Consider the following 22,870-nt stretch of genomic DNA (forward strand, 5'->3'; position numbering starts at 1 on the left):
TTCCATACAACATGATCTGATGGTGTATCTTGAGGACTAGAGTTGTACAAGTATGCTGGATCCAGTCTGTGCAATATTACAAGAATGTAGAGACTGTTGTTGAAAAGACAAGTCATGTAGATTTGTTTCGCTGACAACACACATCTCCAAGACTGACACAAGAAACATGTCTCAGTAATGGAGATATCTGGTGGCAAACATGCTAAGTGTATGGCGCAGTGTGTGTACGGCGCAGTGTGTGTAGTCGGCGATTGACACAGTAACCAATCAAAATAATTTGAAAGCACAATTGCACATTTATTTTTTAACAAAAAATAAAAAAAAATTTTTTTTATTAGGAATGACGTTTGGGGGAAGATTGGGATACTCTGGGTGTGTGGAGAGACGAGGAACGACTGGAGGTTGAGGAAGGGGTTCTAGGAGAAGGGGCGACGAAAGTACTGGGGGAAGGGAGCTCTGGAATGGACATGGAGGCAGGTTGAGACACATTAAGAGGAGAGGGTGGATGGACAAACAAAGTTTGTTTGTTTTTTTCTCTTTGGCGCAGGAATATCCTGCCCGGAGCGACTTGCAGCCTGTGACCGCCTTACTTTGGTCGACCGCCTGGTGATGGTGGATTGTGTCGTTGCCCCGTAAAATAGGGAATGCGGATCACCACTTTGCTGCTCTGTGGTGGCGGTGCTGATAGAAGTGGCAGTGTTCCTAGAAGGGGAGAAAGTTGGGTCGGTGCACCGAGCAGGAGGCTGCCTGTCTGGTATCTCAGCCAAAGTTCTTGGGGGACACCAAGGAGGAGTTTTGGTGGCGGTGCTCCGTTGCTGAAGAGTGCTGGCGGTGCTCCGTTGCTGAAGAGTGCTGGCGGTGCTCCGTTGCTGAAGAGTGCTGGCGGTGCTCCGTTGCTGAAGAGTGCTGGCGGTGCTCCGTTGCTGAAGAGTGCTGGCGGTGCTCCGTTGCTGAAGAGTGCTGGCGGTGCTCCTTTGGTGTTGACTGGTGGTGTCTGTGGCCCAAGCAGGTTCTGTGGTGGTTTGGTTCCAAGCTGGTGGTGCTGTGGCAGTGGTGGTGCTCCATACAGGAGCAGCGCTTGCCATAGTGGTGGTGGCGGAGGAGTGTCCAGCAGCACTCAGACTTGGGGTGGTGTAGTGGTGTCCGGCTTCGCTGGGAATGCAAGTGGCCGTGCAGTGGTATGCAGCAGAAGTCGGTAGTGTGGTGAAGCGAGTCAGCGGTGGAACTGTGGGAAATGACACCACTGACTGCTGCACATACCGATTCTGCTGCATAGCCTGCAAGTAAGCAGTGTTGCAGGCCTGTAAAAAACTCAGCTGTTGCTCAGGACTAAGGTGTTCCGCCATGCCCTGTTCAATTTTACTGAAAAAATGGTGCGCTGGTATGTTGAGGTCGGCCTCCAGACGGTCAAGGCGCTGGTCAACAGAGTGGAAGCGGTGTTCCATGTGGTTAAAACCACGTTCCATCAGGAAAAAACAGCTTTCCATTCTGGCGGACAGCGCCTTGCGGCTGCCTTTAAAGGCCTTGCTCAAGAGCATGAACTCGGGCATGACAGGCCTGTCCGAGGCCCTCTGCCGCTGGCGGGTAGTGCCCGCATAACCAGTGACAGAGACCTGGGACAGGGGAACATCTGATGGACCAGCTTCCTGGTCACCAGCTGTCTGTGTTGCTGACCTGCAAGATGCTTCCTGGCTGTTGGGTGGCTGGGACGGGTCCGAGGTCGATCGATGAAGAACTGCTCCCGGGACAGGTTGCTGCTCCAAGTGCTGTGGAAAGAAAGGTAAACCATTAGTATCATGCATTAACAAGAAGCATCAGCTATGGAATAGAAAAGCAATAACAAACCAAAAAAAAAAAAACAAAACAAAAAAACTTACGCTCTGCTGGCAAGGACCGGTCTCAGGAAAGCCAACTCTCGATAATAGCGGTACTTTCTTCTGCGCCTTGCCACTGAACCACTCCGAACCTGTCCCTCAGCATGAACATCAGTGTTGAAGCGGTCCTTCGAGCGCCAACGTGTGCGGATTTTGTTCACTGTTGGGAAAAAAAAGAAAAAAAAAATTAGAAAATGCACTTTAGGCAACTTAATTATCAGCACACACACCGGATAGAACTTTACAAACAGTCAATACTGCAGCACTAGAGTTGAGCGACTTTGGTCGGATCGGGTTTCATGAAACAAAATTTGTTTCAGATGAAACTCGTCCGACTAGGGCAAAAAAAAGTCGGAGTTTCGTCCGAAACCCGACCCCAATGCAAGTCAATGGGAAATAAAAGTCGGCATTGAGCGGACGAAACTCCGACTTTTTTTGCCCTAGTCGGACGAGTTTCATCTGAAACAAATTTTGTTTCATGAAACCCGATCCGACCAAAGTCGCTCAACTCTATGCAGCACAAATAAAATTCTAGACAAAATGCAGTCACTGTTGATACTGAGGACACTTATGTTTCCTGCTAGAAAATATGTAGCAGCGAAAACAACAGTATCATCCGAAGTAAGAGTGAAAACCAGATCAAAACAGCAGTTGACAAAGCAATCACTTTTTTCCATATGGCATTGGTGTTTTTAATGCAAGAATAAATCTTGCCAAAAAAACACCAGCACAATCAGGACCATAAAGCAATGCAGCAGTTGAAGACAAAAATCAATCAATGTATTCCACATGGCATTGGTGTTTTTAATGCAAGAATATATCTTGCCAAAAAAACACCAGCACCATCAGGACCATAAAGCAATGCAGCAGTTAAAGACAAAAATCAATCAATGTATTCCACACGGCATTGATGTGTTTAATGCAAGAATATATCTTGCAAAAAACACATCAGCACCATCAGTCCAAAAATCAATGCAGTATCACAGAGCATCTTTATACTTACTGAACGACCTTTTTGAACTTGGAGAGGCGCTGTCCCAGGTACAGGTATCCACATTCCAGAGCTGCCGGGTCACCACTGTGTCTTTGTGCTGCTGGTCACGGCTGTGCCACAACGGGATACGCTCCTCAACAAGGCGGATCAGGTGCTCGTTGTCGATGTACACTACTTCTTCGTCATCCCGTTGTGGAACCTAGAAAAAATATTATGTTTTGAATTTTGGAAAATTAAACAGATACAAAAAGAAACAGAGAAAAAGCAAGATAAAGACAGAAAAAATAAATAAATAAATAAATATATATACTCACATTGCGTCTCCTCACCACGACTTGACTACGCTGCTCCCGCTCTGAATCCTCCCGCTCAGACTGCTCCCGCTCAGACCGCTCCCGCACTTCATCTTCAGTGCCCATGCCCAATGTCTGTAAAGAAAGAAAAAATTAAAACATTTCTAGAGGCAGCTATACTTACCCAAAGGCAGCAACATCCTCACCTCACGATCAGCTTGGGCCAGTTCTTGCCGAGATGGCGAATGCAGTGATCCAGAAGAAGACATGCTGAAATGAAAACAAAAAATACATTAGTACCTTATAAAATTGTACAGGACACACAGACATTATGTTGAAGAACACTCACATTTTGGCTCCTGAAGCTTGAATCCACACTTGTAAAATTCTCTTCTAGGCTCTTGTCTGGTCTCTCTGCAAGGCTGTCTGTAGAGTAATTGTCCCTGAAGACATCTTCTTTTATCTACACTCCTCCCAAACAATGTTGCTTATTTAGGGGGAGTTTTAGACAAGTGTCTAGACATTGTTTACTCAAATCGCGTGCGCGCACAAGGCGCTGACATGCGCGCTGCCAAGCGCTAGTCAGCGACCCCATAGACTATAATGCTATTTTTGGGCGCACGCGTGCGATTTTTTTAACGATGTAAGAGGAACAAAAAATGCAACATGTAGCGTACGGTGCATCTGGGCGCATACCTGTAAAATGCGCAGCGCACGCTAATGAGCGCATACATTCGCAAGACCCTGCGACCACCATGTTAAAGATAGGGGAACATTGTGCGTGCACACGATAGCGCACGATGCGCTGCGCGATCAAACGCTAGTGTGAAACCAGCCTAAGGGGGTGATACCACCATGGTTACTTACCGGTAGCCGGTTTTTCCGGAACCCATGACAGCACCACATGAGAGAGGGATCCGCCCCGCCAGGACAGGAACCTACTGAGACATAAGGGGCGGCACCTCTCCCCCGCTTCAGTTGGGTTACAGAGCATTGAGAGGACTTCCCGGTTAGTTACATGTTTATCCAACACCACAACACTCAAAACACCCTACTAATTGTGCACACCATACAGTGAAAAAGGGGGGGAATGTACGGGTGCTGTCATGGGTTCCGGAAAAACCGGCTACCGGTAAGTAACCATGGTGGTTTTCCCTTCACCCATGACAGCACCACATGAGAGATTTTTGGAGACTTCGAAACACCTTAGGGAGGGACCACCGCTTGCAGCACCCTTCTACCAAAGGTTAAGTCAGCAGAGGAGGATAGATTTAATCTGTAGTGCTTAAAGAAGGTTGCCATGCTTTCTGCCAGAGGGCTGTGAGGGAGGCAGGGACGCTGAACGTTCCTGCTCGGACTCCATCTTGCACCGCCGATCTACCGCTGTCTTCCCCTTTAAATCTGCATGCCTCCGCCTGGTGAACGTCTTCCTCCCCTCCCCCCTGCGACCGCCGGCCCAGCGCTTCAGAAAGCCGGCCGGCGTCGCACCCGGCGCCATTACACCGTCGCCTTCTGCTGACGTCAGCCGGCGCACCCAGCATTCCAAGCGCCGCTGACGTCAGCGGCCGGAAGACGCCAGCGTCTCTCCCCTGCCACGGGGATCGAGATGCGGCGTGCGCGAGGGGAGGGCGGCGCGGTGGGGGCTTCCCGGAGCCACCGGGATCCCATCCACGCCCGCACGAACCCGGAGCCCCAGGGACCCCGGGGACTGCGCTTCCAGGACCCGACGGCCGGCGCTACAGGTAAGCTACCTGTTCTTCCCGCGCCGGGACGGGCCTGGGTCTTCTTTCTCTTCGCCCATGACAGGCACCGCCACAGTGGGATTCCTTCCAGGACAGGAACCCAACTGAAGCGGGGGAGAGGTGCCGCCCCTTATGTCTCAGTAGGTTCCTGTCCTGGCGGGGCGGATCCCTCTCTCATGTGGTGCTGTCATGGGTGAAGGGAAAAAAGGGGGTATGATATACTATTTATAGCGGGTTTTTATGTTTGGCAGCTGTCACACGCTAAAAGACACTTTATTGCAAAAAAAATAGTTTTTGCATTACCACATTTTGAGAGCTATAATTTTTGCATATTTTAGCCCACAGAGTCATGTGAGGTCTTATTCTTTACGGGGCGAGTTGACGTTTTTATTGGTAACATTTTCGGGTACATGCCTTTTTTTAATAGCTTTTTATTCCGATTTTTGGGACGCAGAATGAACAAAAAATGGTAATTAGACTTACCGGTAATTGTGTTTCCAGGAATTCATTCTGACAGCACCATGAAGTACGTCCTCCATTACCGGTAGGTCCAATTGCAGTTTTCCAGGTCACCACCTGACAGCACCATGTAGAAGTACCAAAGTAAAATTGGTCCTAGGGTGGGACTACTGCATTTAGCACCTTTCTGGCGAACGCTAACTGTGACGACACCACACATAGCTTATAATGCTTAGAGAAGGTATTGATGCTGGACCAGGATGAGGCCCTGCAGATCTGTTCTGCTTAAGCTCCCCCTTCTCTGCCCATGAAGCGAAAATGGCCCTAGTTGAGTGGGCTCTAAGGCTCCCTGGGGGATTCTTTCCCTGAGCACTGTAGGCTAAACTAATTGTGGCTCTGATACACCTCGCAATAGTGGACTTTGATGCTTTCTTCCCCTTATTTGGACCCCTGTACTGAATAAAAAAAGATTATTATCCTGTCTCCAAGGCCTGGTTGCGTCCAGGTACCTGAGTACTGTCTCCCTGACATTCAGGTTATGGTAGGAACTTTTCTTTTGTTTTTCAGGAAGTTGACAAAATGAAGGAAGCACCACCTCCTGATTCATATTTGAGTCTGAGATGACTTTGGGGAGAAAGGCTGGTCAAGTCTCAAGACTAGCCGATAGTCAAACACCTGCAGATAAGGGTTCTGAATAGACAGGGCCTGAAGCTCTCCTAGCCTCTTTGCTGATGTGATGGCCACTAGGAACGCTGTCTTGAGTGAAAGATTACTAATTGCCAGATCTTCCGCTAGATCGTACGGTTGTCTGCATAATGCGACTAAATTAAGTTTCCAAGGAAGGACAGGTTTCCTTATTAAGTGTCTTAACCTTTGAACAGCCCTGAAGAATCGGGCTATCCATGGGTGAGACGATAGGAAGAGTCATAGAACACACTGAGGGCTGCAGCCTGTACCCTTAGAGTACTGGGCCTAAGTCCTTTCCTGAACTCTGCTTGTAAAAAGTCAAGGATCTTGGGGATATCAGGATGGTCTGTTATGAATGAGTCACCGAGGAGGATTGGGAGTCCAGCCAATTGAATGCTATGTTTTCTCGCTTGGAATAAAACTCTGCCAATGCCTATAGCCAGGTGAGACTCTGGGTCAGTGCCATCCTCCAGTAGCCCCAGCACACATACACGAGGATCTACTGCGAGTTGTATCCCAAATACTTTATCCACCAGAGAAAGAACCCCCTCCAATACGGGCCTATCTTTGGACATTCCCAAAACATATGCAATAGATGAGCTTCCCCACACTCACATCTAGGGCATTTTGCATTTGTTCGCACTCCAATCTTATGTAGGAAGCTGGGGGTCCTGTAGACTCTGTGTGAATCAGGTAGATCGGGGAAAGTCTCTGGGCTTCGCACGGTGACAACCTAGGAACATTTACCAGAATCTCCTCCCATTGTTCACTTGGAATAGGGCCCACCTCTGACACCCACCTAGAATACATTTATAGGGGCTTCTCCAACTGGTTTATTAACATATGTTTATATATACTGGATATCATACTTTATGAGTTGCAGAAGTTATCATGTCTATTAGAGGATTATGCTGTATCCTCAGATCTTTGTTTCCCTGTGTAGCCAGGGCATGTATGATTTGTAAATACTGATAGAAACAGGTATGAGGTAAGCCAAAATCTTCTTGAAGTTGTTGGAAACCTTTAAAAGTAGAATTGTTATATAACTGGTAAATCATACAAATACCCTTTCGCTCCCAGTTGGAGAATCTCCCCAGTTTAAACAACTCACTATATTTGGGATTATTCCAGATCGGTGTATATTTTGTACATCCTGAGATGTCCATGTATTTCTTGACCCTATCCCATACCTTGTACATCAATTCCAAAGTGGGGGCAAGGGGTCCTGAGCCAGGCAAAGTTCCCGCCTCCAAAAAGCACACTGGCAGCATTCATCCCGAACATTGCACCAAAATATCACCCACTTTCTCCATATTCTCTTTACTACCCCACCCTTGGAAGTGTTGTAACCGAGATGAAATAAAGTACAACCATGGGTCAGGGATCGCTAATCCGCCATCATCTTTATCTTGTTGAGTCAACAGTTTAATTTAAACGCTCTGTTTTCGCCATATTAACTCTCTAAAAATGGTTTGTATCTTACGGAACACAAGGGGAGTAATCCAGCAAGGGGCATTGTGTAATATGTACAATAATTGGGGCATTAACACCATTTTTATAAGATTTCCTCTGCCAATCACAGATAAAGGTAACCTCCACCAGGCATTTACTTTCATCCTAAACTGAACCAATAAGGGATCTATATTAAGTGGTATGTAGTCCTTGGGTCTATTGCTTACTATTATTCCCAAATATTTAAATAAATCTCTAATCTGTATTTGTGACTGTTCTAGCTCTTGGGATATAGGCAGTGGATCTACTGGCTTAAGGACCGATTTATCCCAATTGATCACCAGTCGGACATTTTGCTTAACACCCAACGGACAAGAAACTCTTCAGGATCCCAGCTGAGGGTATTTCAGACCCGGCTGAAAGAACACAGGACTGCTCTCAGTTATCTCCCTATGCTTGTCGTGACCTCCTCTCTGTGTGTTATCACAGGTGGAATAGCGACGCTGGGAGCTCTGACATAACATCCACTAGCATCCCGGTGAGTCAGCGGAGGGGTGAGACCTTGTAATGTGCACCATCTTGGGGAAATTGCTGGAATTGTTCTGTTTGCTAGTGGGTGTTGCGGTTCAATAAAGCATGGCCACACTGTTTTACCCTAACCCTGTGTTGTCTGTGTAGTGTTCTGCCCACAAGGAGATAGAGCGGACGTTCAGTGGTATGAGCCCTGGTCCATGCAGTCTTGCTAAAGACAGCCGGGCCAGCGGACGAGAGTACCCACTAACCCCATTTCTCCACAGTCCTGAATTTCCGACCACATAGGGGAGGCTGAAACGAGACGGGAGCTGGTTACGAGAAATCTCTCCAGAGGTAGAGAGACAAATTCTATTCTGTGCCCCTGAGAGATGACTTGCAGAACCCAAGGACTCCAGGAAATCTGCCAACCTTCCAGGAACCCAACTAGACGCCTTCCTACCCTGGTGGCGTCATTTCCTTCGGGAACTCGATCCCAAGCCGGAAAAGATGGAAGGAGTACTGAAGGAGATAGCAGAAGAAATTTTTGAACCACTCTCCATAATCTTTGAAAATTCTTGGAGAACAGGAGAAGTGCCAGAAGACTGGAGAAGAGCAAATGTTGTTCCTATCTTCAAAAAGGGGAAGAAGGTGGACCCAGGCAACTATAGGCCGGTGAGTCTGACTTCTATACCAGGAAAGATCTTTGAACAAATTATTAAACAACATGTATGTCAATACCTGGATAAGAATGAAGTGATTAAACAGAGTCAGCATGGGTTTGTAACTAATAAGTCATGTCAGACTAACTTAATTTCCTTCTATGACGGTATCACTGATTGGGTGGATCAAGGAAATGCTGTAGATATAGTATATCTTGACTTCAGCAAAGCATTTGACAAAGTCTCTCATACAATCCTTATTGAAAAAATGACTAAGTATGGAATGGACAAGGCAACTGTTAGGTGGATTCATAACAGGCTTAGTGATCGGACCCAAAGAGTGGTCGTAAATGGCTGCACATCCAGTTGGAAGAATGTCTCAAGTGGGGTACCACAGGGCTCTGTCCTGGGCCCTGTATTGTTCAACATCTTTATCAACGATTTAGATGAAGGAATTGAGGGTAAACTGATTAAATTTGCTGATGACACAAAGCTAGGAGGGATAGCTAATACTAGAGAAGAGAGAGAGAGGATTCAAAAAGATTTAAATAAACTGGAGAAGTGGGCAGCAACTAACAGAATGGTTTTTAACAGGGAGAAATGCAAAGTACTACATCTGGGCAATAAAAATGAAAAAAGCATATATAGAATGGGAGGAATAGGGCTAAGTGACAGCACATGTGAAAAAGACTTGGGTATACTAATAGATCACAGACTGAATATGAGTCAACAGTGTGATGCAGCAGCAAAAAAGGCAAATGCAATTCTAGGATGTATTAACAGAAGCATACAGTCTAGATCACGTGAGGTCATTATTTCCCTCTACTCCTCTTTGGTCAGACCTCATCTGGAATATTGTGTCCAGTTTTGGGCACCACATTTTAAAAAAGACATCAACAAACTGGAGCAAGTTCAGAAAAGAGCGACCGGAATGGTGACTGGTCTGCAACCCTGTCTTATGAGGAAAGGTTGCAGGATTTGGGAATGTTTAGTTTGCAAAAGAGAAGACTGAGAGGAGACTTAATAGCTGTCTACAAATATCTAAAGGGCTGTCACATTGTAGAAGGATCAACTTTATTCTCATTTGCACAAGGAAAGACTAGAAGCAATGGGATGAAACTGAATGGGAGGAGACACAGATTAGATATTAGAAAAAACTTTTTGACAGTTAGAGTGATCAATGAGTGGAACAGTCTGCCACGAGAAGTGGCGAGTTCTCCTTCAATGGAAGTCTTCAAACAGAGGCTGGACAGACATCTGACTGGGATGATTTAGCGAATCCTGCTTTGAGCAGGGGGTTGGACCAGATGGCCCAGGAGGTCCCTTCCAACTCTACGATTCTATGATTCTATGAATATCTATTCCTACCCTCTGCTCTCTCCCCCTTTGGGATAGCTCCATCTTCCCGACTTCCCTTTACCCCTGTAGTCTGTCTTTTGACTAAAACGGGGCCTACGAAAAGGCTGATATTTTTTGCGTTATTCCTCGGGAAACCCCTTCTTTTCATCAGAGGCTCTCTCTAAAATATCATCGAGGACGGGCCCAAAAACCTTCCCCCCCCGAGAAAGGAATAGAGCAAAGCTTGTTCTTTGATTGCATAACCCCTGACCAGCTCTTTAGCCAGATGTTGTCAGGAACACCGCACTGTACTTGCTCACTGAGCCAGTGCGCGTGTCCTGAGTGTCAGCACCGGCGTGCAGCCTCCGCTGAGCAGTGACTCAACCGCAGTGTAGGGTTACCGGGGTCAGGTACAGCCAGAAAGTACCGATGCACAGGACCTGTGGATGCTGAAGTTTAGGAAGCCAGCATAGGACCTATGGTCATGTGAATGGTCATGTGACTGCAAGGGGGCGGGGCTTAGCATTGCACACAGAGAAGGGAGAGAACTCAGAGTCCAAGCAAAGCAGAGGTTATGCACAGTACAGACCAGCGAGGTACAGGAGAGATAAACAGATGGGAGGTCAGACAAAGCCAAAGGTCATACACAGGATCACAGTACAGTACCAGGGAGGAGACAGAGCAGATAATCAGGGCCAAGCAGAGATCAAAACCAAACAGACATATAAGGTACCAGGCAGAATCCAAAGCGATATCCAGGGAACAGACCGAGTCATACACAGAGAATCAAGTAACCAGAACACAGCACAAACACACTCAGGGGTCACCACACAATGCCAAGGGCGAAAGTATAACTGACAGGGATGGGAGCGTCCTGAGGCTATAAGAAGCCTCCCCCAGAACCAGGGAGAGGCCACAATCATAGCCCCAGGTGTGCAGGTAAGCCTGCACCGGGATCACAACCTTTAACCCCAGAAATGCCAGTACTGGGCACTGGTTCCAAACATTAACCCCACGTGTGCGAGTCAAACCCGCACTGAGATCATGACAGTACCCCCCTCTCAACGGGGGGCCTCTGGACCCCCAGGCTTGCCCGGGTACTTAGCATGGAAAGCCCGCACCAGGCGATCAGCATGCATCAACCGGGCTGGTACCCAGGACCTGTCCTCCGGTCCATACCCCTTCCAATGAACCAGGTACTGTACCGACCGCCGTACCAACCTGGAATCTACGATATGACTAACCTCGTACTCCACCTGCCCCTCGACCAAAACCGGAGGAGCAGCAGACTCGGAGTCTCCCCGTACTGCTTCAAAAGGTTTCAGTAGAGATTTGTGGAAGACGTTAGGGATCTTGAAAGAGGGTGGAAGGCACAGCCTATACGCCACTGGATTGATTTTTTCCACAATCTTGTACGGGCCAATGAATTTGGGTCCCAACTTGGCTGACGGAATCTTTAACTTAATGTTTCGCGTGGAGAGCCAAACTTTCTCTCCCACCCGAAACATGGGACCAGGTGTTCGTTTCCTGTCCGCGAAAAACTTATACCTGCCTTGAGACCTAGATATACGCCGCTGGACTTCTGCCCATGTATCTTTTAACTGCTGAACAGAATCCTCAGCCCCGGGACACCCCGAATCCAGACGAGAAAACTCACCAAAATGAGGACTGAACCCATAGTTAATCAAGAAAGGGGACCTACCAGTGGATTGACTCACCCGACTATTGAAGGCAAATTCAGCCAACGGCAGTGCATCGCACCAGTCATTCTGTCTAGCAGAGGTTAGACACCTGAGGATCTGTTCCAGGGACTGGTTAGTGCGCTCCGTCTGCCCATTGCTCTCAGGATGGTATGCAGACGAAAAGGACAGAGACATAGCTAATTTTTTGCAGAAAGCACGCCAAAACTTAGCCACAAACTGCACACCACGATCAGACACCACATTCAGGGGTACCCCATGCAACCGGATCACATGCTGCACAAACAACCTGGACAACGTCTCAGCTGACGGTAGTGCGGACAGGGGTACGAAATAAGCCTGCTTAGAAAACCTGTCCACCACTACCCATACCACTGTATTACCCTTAGATGGAGGGAGATTGGTAACAAAATCCATGGATAAATGAGTCCATGGCCTTTCGGGCACTGCCAAGGGTATCAGCTCCCCTGCCGGCCGGCTATGAGAGCTTTTAGAACGAGCGCAGACCCCACAACCAGCAATGAATTTTTTTATGTCCGAACCAAGCGTAGGCCACCAAAAGATCCTAGCCACCGCCAGACGTGTGGCTGAAATACCAGGGTGAGCACTCAGCTTGGATTCATGGAACTCCTGCAAGAGTTTCAGGCGAAGTTGCTCTGGGACAAACAACTTCCCCTCCGGCTTGGCCGCCGAGGCCTGCGACTGGGCCCCCAGAATCTCCCGTTCCAATTCAGATGAGACCTCTGCTATCATAACCCCAGGGTGAAGAATGGAGGACGGTGGCTCAGGGGGCGACACCGGCTGAAAACTGCGTGATAAGGCGTCAGCCTTGACATTCTTAGACCCTGGACGAAATGTAATCGTAAACTGAAAACGGGAAAAAAAAAAGTGACCAACGGGCCTGTCTGGGCGTTAGTCTTTTAGCAGACTCAATGTACGACAGATTTTTGTGATCCGTGATCACCGTAACCGGGTGACTGGCCCCCTCCAAAAAGTGCCTCCATTCTTCAAACGCCAATTTGACCGCAAGAAGCTCTCTATTGCCTACGTCGTAATTTCTTTCCGCAGCAGAGAACTTCTTGGAAAAGAAAGCACATGGCCTGAGGTTGGTTAGAGTGGCAGGCCCTTGGGACAACACCGCCCCCACCCCCACCTCAGAGGCGTCCACTTCCACGACGAATGGTTTGGACGGATCTGGCTGCACTAACACAGGAGCAGACATAAAACATTTTTTCAGCGTTGCAAAGGCCTCTTTTGCGAGCGAGGACCAATTTCTCACATCCGCACCTTTGCATGTTAGATCCGTGAGAGGTTTGACCACTTGCGAAAACCCCCGGATAAATTTGCAGTAATAATTGGCGAACCCCAAGAAGCGCTGAAGACCCTTAAGATCTCGGGGTTGCACCCAATCCGCAATGGCCTGCACCTTCTTGGGGTCCATGCGAAAACCCTCACCGGATACAATTAACCCCAAAAAGGACAACTCTTGTACACAGAATACACATTTCTCCAATTTGGCATACAAATGATTTTCTCTAAGCCTTTGGAGCACAGTTCGTACATGTTCCAAATGAGAATACTTGTCGGGGGAATATATCAAAATATCATCTAAGTAGATAACGACAAAACGACCAATGAGATCCGAGAATACCACGTTGATGAAATTCTGAAATATGGCAGGGGCGTTGGCAAGACCAAACGGCATGACTAAATTTTCAAATAGTCCCTCGGTCGTGAGGAACGCGGTTTTCCATTCATCCCCCTCCCGGACCCTTATCAAATTATATGCCCCCCGAAGGTCAAGTTTAGAAAACCACTTTGCCCCTGATAGCTGGTTACATAAATCGGGAATCAACGGAAGGGGGTACGTATTCCGTACAGTAATCTGATTAAGCTCCCGGAAGTCGAGACAGGGACGTAACCCGCCATCTTTTTTCTTTACAAAAAAGAAACCTGCCGCTACAGGTGAGACTGAAGGACGTATGTGTCCTTTGCGCAGACTTTCAGTAATGTACTCCTTCATAGCCAAGCGCTCAGGACCAGACAAATTAAACAGACGGGCTTTGGGTAATTTAGCCCCCGGGACCAGCTCAATAGCGCAGTGAAAGGGTCTATGTGGCGGTAACGTCTTGGCCTCGCTTTCGGAGAATACATCTTCGAAGTCCTTCAGGCATTCCGGAATACCTTCCAGCTCGACAGATGATACAGACACAGATTTAACTGGTTCAACCAGCAGTGCGGATTTATCACATAACTCAAAATCATTAAACCCCCATTGAACAATCTCCCCTGTTTTCCAGTTAATAACTGGGTTATGGCGTTGTAACCAGGGCATGCCCAACACCAACCCTGCAGGTAGATTGTCCAGCACAAAACAACTTATGTTTTCCACATGAATAGCGCCCACTCTGAGCGAAAACACATCAGACATAAAGCGAATTCCCTCCTTAGTGAGGGGAGATGAGTCAATGGCCATCACCTTGATCGGAACCTTGAGCCTAACTGTCCCTATCTTGCAGTGTGTGACCAATTGGGAGTCAATGAGGTTAATAGATGATCCGCAGTCGACGAAGGCTGTAGAGGAAAAAGAACTACCGTCCACAAATAGTTCCACAGGCAGTAATACTTTAGAAAACGAGGAAAATGGTACCTGAGGGTCTGAGCAGCCTCCCCGTTGACTACCCAGACCTAGTCGTTTCCCGCCGACCGGGTTTGAAGACGGGCAATTCGGGCACTCCTTTTTCCAATGTCCCGTTTTACCGCAGTAAAAGCATAACTTCTTGTCCTTCCGGCGTTTCCTCTCCGTATCCTTCAGGGAGAGGGCGCCTACATCCATGGGCTCAGGGGCAGTCTCTTTTCCACTGGGGAATAATGGAGTATCCACCTGCATCACCCCTCTGGCCTGCAGCCTGCGGTCCATCCGGACGGCCTGGGTCATGGCGTCCTCGAGAGAGTTAGGTGGGGGATGTAACGCCAAGGCATCCTGCAGCCGCTCGGACAAGCCTCTGCGAAAGAGTCCTCGGAGTGCGGCGTCGCTCCAAGAGACCTCTGCCGCCCAGCGGCGGAACTCAGAACAAAACCACTCAGCTGAATGTTTCCCCTGACAGACACTCATCAACATATCCTCTGCCAATCGCACTCGGTCAGGTTCATCATAAATGTGCCCGAGGGCCTCAAAGAATGCGTTCACTGACATACGTTCAGGAGCAGAGGAAGACAGAGAGAAAGCCCATGCTTGCGGAGCCCCCCGAAGTAGGGAAATAATGACCCCCACCCTCTGGAACTCATCCCCGGAGGAGCGGGGCCTTAGAGAAAAAAAAAGCTTGCATCCTTCTCTGAAAGACCTGAACTCCTTTTTGTCCCCTGAGAAAAAGTCTGGCAATTTGACCGGAGATTCGGGGGACGCTAATGACACATCCCTACCCCCAGAACTAGAAGCCCCCGCATCGACAGCCCCCTGCACAGTAACTACCAACTGTTGCTGGGTCTGGGCCATCGTGCGTTGTTCCACATTGAGCTTATGGAACATTTGGGTCAGGTGCTTGACCTGATCAGACAAGGCTTGTATGGGATCCATGGGGATAACACACACCTTTTTTTTTTTTTCTTCTGAAGAAAAAAAAAACTGAAATGGTCAGTTATAATGTCAGGAACACCGCACTGTACTTGCTCACTGAGCCAGTGCGCGTGTCCTGAGTGTCAGCGCCGGCGTGCAGCCTCCGCTGAGCAGTGACTCACCCGCAGTGTAGGGGTACCGGGGTCAGGTACAGCCAGAAAGTACCGATGCACAGGACCTGTGGATGCTGAAGTTTAGGAAGCCAGCATAGGACCTATGGTCATGTGAATGGTCATGTGACTGCAAGGGGGCGGGGCTTAGCGTCCTGCACACAGAGAAGGGAGAGAACTCAGAGTCCAAGCAAAGCAGAGGTTATGCACAGTACAGACCAGCAGGTACAGGAGAGATAAACAGATGGGAGGTCAGACAAAGCCAAAGGTCATACACAGGATCACAGTACAGTACCAGGGAGGAGACAGAGCGGATAATCAGGGCCAAGCAGAGATCAAAACCAAACAGACATATAAGGTACCAGGCAGAATCCAAAGCGATATCCAGGAAACAGACCGAGTCATACACAGAGAATCAAGTAACCAGAACACAGCACAAACACACTCAGGGGTCACCACACAATGCCAAGGGCGAAAGTATAACTGACAGGGATGGGAGCGTCCTGAGGCTATAAGAAGCCTCCCCCAGAACCAGGGAGAGGCCACAATCATAGCCCCAGGTGTGCAGGTAAGCCTGCACCGGGATCACAACCTTTAACCCCAGAAATGCCAGTACTCAGCACTGGTTCCAAACATTAACCCCACGTGTGCGAGTCAAACCCGCACTGAGATCATGACAGATGGCTCTACTGGCTGCATTGGACAGGGACCGACTTCTGGCAGCGAATCTGACAGACTCTGCAGAGGCATCTGCCAGGAAGCCTGTAGCCAGCTTTAGTAAGGGATGGAATTTTAAGATAGACTCTCCCGGAGTTTTCGCTGTCAGATGCTCCTCTAGATCGTCTACCCACAAATGCATAGAACGCGCTACTGACGTTGCTGCTATATTAGAGCGTACGACTGCCGCCGAACTCTCCCAGGCCCTCTTTAAGAGTCCATTCGCTTTACGGTCCATATGCTCCTTTACGTTAGAGGAGTCCTCAAAGAGGATAGTAGTCAATTTTGGATACCTTCGCTATCAAATGGTAGGCGAAGTCTAAAGTCTCTGGGAATCGTCAGTCTTTTTTCTGCCTCTTCCCATTCCTCTAAGATCATAGCTCGTATGTGGGAGTTCACTGGGAAGACCACTGAGGTTTGCGAACGCAGATCCCCAAACATCTCATCATGTATTGATAGAGTTGTTGGGGGCTCCTCAATCTGCATAGTCTGTCTTACAGCTTTGTGGAGCTCGCCCGTGTCCCCGAACAAAAACAGATATCTTTTCCCTTTTTCTGGAGAATCTCTACTTGCTTCTTCTTCCTCAAGCTCTGATTCAGACAGCATCTCCTCAGAAGTGGTGTCCGATTCCCCTGGTCTCTTCCTGGATCCCTGGGGGTTCGACTGCGTGGTCTGGGGGTACACAAGGCCTGATACTGAAGCCTGCACCTCCTCTCTTATAATAGATCTCATGTTAGACATGTGTAGCCTGCTCCTCCCCCACGATCCGCATGGTACATGTCTCACAGAGGGGTTTCTGCCAAGTGTCTTTAAGCCTTATGGTGCAAATAGGGGACTTCCTATATTTTCCCGACCTCTTGGAATCCTTCTTCTCTGCCGAGGTGGAAGTTCCCCCCCTGGAATACATAACCATATGTGTCCTGTGGGATCGCACCTTCCTGGGTACTTACATGCCCCTGGCTCTCAAGCCCCATCGCTGTCTTGGCAGCTTCCTCCATACTGCTAAGTAGGGATGACTGCCCCAGGACTGCTATGCCGCCTGCTGACCCCGCGTTACTTGTGGGGATCCTTTTCCAGTAGCTGGAACGCCGTGCCGTCGGATCTGCCCCGGAACTAATCCTGCCTCCGCTGCTAGGAGGAGGAGACACCGCCCCGCTTCCTGCTGCGACCCGGAAGTGACGCGCGCTGCAGCCGTAAACTGCAGTTCCCGGCATGCAAAGATGTCCTGCGGCAGTGAATTCTCCCCGGGACCCGCATGATGGATGGAGCGGTGGTATCCACAGAGGCTGCCCGGGCTTAGGAACATCTGGGAGGTTGTATGGGATCGAGAGCCCCCGCCAGGAGGAAGCGACCCCACTCCCCAGGAGCAGCGCTACACTGGGGTATGCTGAGAGACCCGCTGGGCGGGTGTCAGCTGCAGAAGTCTTGAGGTGGGAAGGGAAAGGCCAAGCCCCCGATCCTCACCATCTGCCCGGAATAGTCGGATCCTGTACTCTCGCCGTTCCTATCCGCAGTGGGACAGGAAAAACGCTGAAGGGTGGTAGGGGGAGGGTCCTTTTAAACTCTCGTGGTTTCCTGTTGCACTGTGGATAAGAAGGACAGCCTCCATGGTGCTGTCAGGTGGTGACCTGGAAACCAGCAATTCATGAATTTCTTTTTTTTGGGGGGGGCGCTTACACCATTCCACGTGTGGTAAAATTAATAAAGCGGTTTTATTCTTCGGGTCAGTACGATTACAGCAATACCTCATTTATTTCTTTTTTTATGTTTTGCCGCTTCTATACAATAAAAACAATTTTATATAAAAAATTATTTTACATCACGTTATTCTGCGAGTTATAACTTTTTTATTTTTTCATTGATGATACTGTATGGCGGCTCGTTTTTTGAGGGACAAGATGACGTTTTCAGCGGTACCATATTTCTATCCGTTTTTTTGATCGCGTTATTCCACTTTTTGTTCGGCTGTATGATAGATAAAGCATGGTTTTTTGCCTTGAATTATTATTTTTTTTTATTATTATTGTAGTTCACTAAAGGGGTTAACTAATGGGAGTTTTATAGGGCGGGTCATTAGGGACGTGACGATACTAATATGTTTACTTTTATTGTTTTTTTTATTTACATAAAGAAATGAATTTATTGGGAAATATTTTTTTTTCTTTATTTAGAAATTTTAAAAAAATTATTTTTACACGTTAATTTTTTAACATTTTTACAATGTCCCAGTGTGGGACATTACTATATAGTGTCAGATCTCTGACACTTTGCACAGCGATCTGACAGGCAGTGTAGGAGGCTTCTCAGTGCCTGCTCTCAGCTCCCTGCAGGACCTGGAAGGATCCCGTGGCCATCTTGGATCCAGGGTCCTGCAGGGAGGAGGCCCTCAGGACAACGCAAGCACATCGCGTTGTACTGAGGGTCTCAGGGAAGCACCCAGGGAGCCCCCTCCCTGCGCGATGCTTCCTATGCCCCCAGAACACTGCGCTCATGTTTGATTGCAGTGTGCCGGGGGTTAATGTGACGGGGGCAGTCCGTGACCGCTCCTGGCACATAGTGCCCCGGTGTCAGCTGTGATAATCAGCTGACACCCCGCCGCGAACAGCTGCACTCCCCCTGAGCGCAGCTGATCGCGATGATGTACTATCCCGTCCACGGTCATACGGGCCCGGGTCACCTGGACGGGATAGTACGTCAGATCTCAGGAAGGGGTTAAGTGGAGAAAAAAAAAAAAAATATATGCAAGTTGGGTATCACAGTAATTATACTGACCTGAAGACTACGATGTAAAACAAAAGCCATAATAACAAAAGCCAAAAAGTCATGACAGAATTGCATTTTTTTCACAAATACACTGCACTTACAATTTACACTGCACTTGAGAATTATTTTAAATAACGTGAGTGCTTTTTAAAGTAAAATATTGTGTGTGCTTTTTATTTTTACTTACTGGGTTAGTAATGGTGGTGTCCGATAGCCACCTATCCTTTATCAACACCAGGGTATTTTCATGCTAGGAAGGGCTTAATAATCATGGACCTTCCCAGCCTGTTAATGTCAGCTAACAGCTGTCTGTTTTACCTTTGCTGGTTATCAAAAATAGAAGAGACCACAAGATGTTTTTAATTTATTTAATAGGTTAAATAAGGAAAACACCCTTTAGTGCCACATGAAAGGCAATAAAGGGTGCAAGTCTATCATAGGTAGGGGTGTTGCAACATTATACATCTGCAGGATATTCATCTATCTATAGTTTTATATTATTTTTTTCCTTGAGATTTGGGCATAAAAATTAAACAGCATACGGTGGTCCGTATGCTGTCCGATTTTTTTCTCGCATCTATTGACTTACAGTGGTGAGTCTCGGCTGTTCTACGCCGCATGCTGAAAGTTTTTCCTGAGCACGATTCCAGCTGAAGAAAAACTTGAAGATGACCATTGCCTCAATGAATAACAGTGGTGCGAGTGCAATTCGATTTTTTATCACATTACCCTAGGCGTATTTATACGCAGATGTGAGCAAACCCTAATCTTTCATTTTTTTTTCCAGTACAATAAATGGCAAAAATGGATGGTATGTTTCTATCTTTCAAAACTACAGCTCGTCCCACAAAGAATAAGCCCTCACACCGCTATGTCTGCAGAAAAATAAAACAGTTGGAACAAGGGAAGTGAAAAATGTAAACATAAAAACAAAAACTGGCTTCGGAGGCAAGGGGTTAATAGTTTCTTTAAAAGAATAGTATTATTACTACTATACATATTTCCTAACGTTTGAAGTTACTACACAAACTTTTAGCTGCATTTAACTTAGTAAAGTGATCATAAAAACTTTACCATTCGTCTGTAAAGTCCAGTCTTATTGTGCTTGTAGTAGTCCCTTCTGTGCTGTAGTGCAGTTGCAAAACAGGCTCACTTGCATCAGCTTCAGGGCCGAATTTGTTTTCTGTAAATAAATAAATAATAATAAATAAATAACGTAAAATTCAGGATGGTCAACAACTAAAAACATGATCACTATTTTTATCTAATGCTTATAGTCACACACAAAAGGCTAAGGCTATGTGCACACTACATTTTTCCAGGCAGGCAAAACCAAGGAGGTTTTTAAAATGGACACAGCTTTAGGAAATGCCAGCATTTTTTCCCCTGAAATGTCTTTTAGCCGCTTTTTGGTGTAACTCCTTAAACTATGTGGAAATGTTTTTTGGGGGAGTATTCTTAAGCATTTTTTGGGCTGTCATTTGATCTTTGAATTTTTTTTGCGGTCATTTACAAGTCAATCAAGCAATGAGTAAAATGCGCTTTTTTTTTTTTTTTTAAGTACCGTACATTAAACAATAAGTAAAAAGTGATTAGATGATCAAAAACAGCTCCAAGAAAAGCTTACTCTTTGGAACGGTTTTTCCCTTCCGACTGACTTCTATATTAAGTATTGAGAATCTTACAAGTCGAAAACACCTGAAGAATGGTCACTTTTTTTTTTTATTGCATGGTGTTTTTGGAAACCTATACTGGTTAGGCTATGTGCACACCTAGTTTTAGGTGCTGCGGATTTGGAAAAATCTGCAGGTAAATTCTAAGGTCAAAAGAGCTGCGGTTTACCTGCGGATTAGCCTGCAGTTTAGCCCTGCGGTTTCACACCTCTAGAATGGAGCAGGTGTGAAACCGCAGCAGATTCCGCACAAAGAATTGACATGCTGCGGATTTGAACCCGCAGCAAATCCGCGCTGAAAAATCCTCAGCATGTGCACAGCGTTTTTCAGTTTACCATTGAAAACCATGGTACTGTACAACGCAGCTAAATCTGCTGCGGACCCGCAGAGCCTGAAACGCTGCGGATCCGCACCGTGTACACATGGCCTTAAAAGATTCTGAAAAGTCTGATCTGAGCAGATGAGCAGCAAGTCTTTTTCATATATACAGTAAGTGAATAGGAAGGTTTTTTGAGTAATTCTGAGCACTTTGCCAGCTGGTTTTCAACGCAAATTCACTTCAAACTACCTTAAAAAAACGTTCTGTGAACATACCCCAACAGTATATCACTGATTTTTTTTTTACTTTTCATTTAGCATTTCTAGCAGTTACACAATCTAATGGGGAGGTGGGAGGTATAGATGACATCACAGTTGAGTATGTAAGCCCATACAAGCATGGACGAGTTCCAGCTTTAATCACCCTTCCCACTTCCAGCACTGAGTGTACACTGCTGCTCAAAAGTGTCTCTTATTGTCTCCACTGCTGACCACACGTCGATGGTACTGCAGCCAACCAGTGAGCTTACAGGCTCTGCCCGAGTGGACGGCACAAGCCACCGAGCTCACTAATTGTCTGCAGCGCTGTCCCATGTGACATCAGAGCTGGAGACAATAAGAGACACCAGGATCAGTGATGAATACTCATCGCAGCTGGGGAGCTGGAAGTAGAGAATACTTTTGGGGGATATTTATTTATTTATTTATTTATTTTTAACATACTGCACCCACAGAAGAGGATTTTCCAAAACTGAAATACACTTGAAACATTGAAAACAAGAAATTTGAAAAATATAGGGGGAAAAAGAAGAAGAAAAAAGGAGGATGGAAAACAGTGGGGAGGAAAATGGGGGAGGGGAGAAGCCGCAAGGGAAAGGTAGAATAGAATGCTCCTAACCTCTAAAACATTGGAATGCTACATTGTCAATGGGATTTTAGGTTTTGTATCTTTGCCTAATCAATTTTTTTGGAGGACAAATAGGTCCTTGAAATGTATTTAAAGTGGAGTGGATATATTTTTATTTTGCAGGTTTTCTGCAGTAATATATGAAAAAATACACCTATTTTTTCATATTGTTTTCTGAGTTAGTTGGTTTAATTAGTAGCATTTACATCCCCCCACACAATTAGTTAGCTGCACATTGATGACAAATATGTATGTATTGTCAATTGTATGATCACAATGCGGCGGTATATCTTCATCTTTAGTTCATTATTTTTCCAGATTTCCCAAACAGTCTTAAGCTGGCATCATCAGGGAAAATAACTTTACAAGGGAGTACAGAGATTAGATTGCAGGTGAATTAGGTAAAGTTATTTTTTTCTGAAGAAAACTTCTTAAAGGGAACCTGTCTTGTAATTTAGCAGTCATAACCTGCAGACTTGGGTAAAGCCCCCATCACACACAGCGAGATCGCTGCTGAGTCACAAGTTTTTGACCCAACAGCGATCTCAGCAGCGATATCGCTGTGTGTGACAGGTATCAGCGACCGACCCCCTGCCGGGTATCGCTGATTGTTATGGAAAGCCCTGGTCATTTTTATGATCGTTGGTCTCCCGCTGGCCAGCACGCATCGCTGCGTGTGGCAGGCGGGATACCAGCGAGCTGGTATCCAAGGTAAACCGCGGGTTTCTAAGTGCCCTGTGGCGCTTAGAAATCCGCTGTGTACCTTAGATACCAGCGGGCTGGTGCAGGGAGCTGGTAACCAAGGTAAACAGTGGGTTTCTAAGCGCCGTGCAGCGCTTAGAAACCCGCTGTTTACCTTGGTTATCAGCTCCCTGCACCAACGCGCTGGTATCTAGGTACACAGCGGGTAACTAAGCGACGCCCTCACTTGTTACCCGAGTCGTCGCTGGTCCTCAACGCTGGTGAGATCTGCCTGTTTGGCAGTTCACCAGTGATCATGTAACGACACACCAGCGATCCTGACAAGGTCATATCGTTGTCGGGATCACTGGTGC

The 22,870-nt window shown here is 47.1% G+C and overlaps 2 protein-coding genes across 8 annotated transcripts in view; both read right to left on the minus strand.

Annotated features, from left to right (window-relative positions):
• Nucleotides 1-22,870, minus strand: part of DCAF6 (DDB1 and CUL4 associated factor 6) — a 569,725-nt gene that overhangs the window by 248,239 nt on the left and 298,616 nt on the right. For all 7 annotated transcript variants that reach the window (XR_012232231.1, XM_073575570.1, XM_073575573.1 and 4 more), the window contains one exon: nt 19,992-20,100. Coding sequence is in view for 6 of the 7 variants with exons in the window: in XM_073575570.1 (XP_073431671.1) it covers nt 19,992-20,100 (109 nt within the window). In the remaining variant the exon portion in view is untranslated. The remainder of the gene's footprint in view (nt 1-19,991; nt 20,101-22,870) is intronic.
• Nucleotides 27-2,209, minus strand: LOC141089274 (uncharacterized). Its single transcript, XM_073575575.1, has 2 exons — nt 1,878-2,209; nt 27-1,766 (listed from the first exon to the last, which is right to left on the minus strand). Exon 2 carries the CDS (start codon nt 1,548-1,550, stop codon nt 489-491), a length of 1,062 nt encoding a protein of 353 aa, XP_073431676.1. The 5' UTR covers nt 1,551-1,766; nt 1,878-2,209; the 3' UTR covers nt 27-488.

Source organism: Dendrobates tinctorius, unplaced genomic scaffold (assembly GCF_039654945.1).
Source record: "Dendrobates tinctorius isolate UK_male_01 unplaced genomic scaffold, ASM3965494v1 ptg000045l, whole genome shotgun sequence".
Lineage (NCBI taxonomy): Eukaryota > Metazoa > Chordata > Amphibia > Anura > Dendrobatidae > Dendrobates > Dendrobates tinctorius.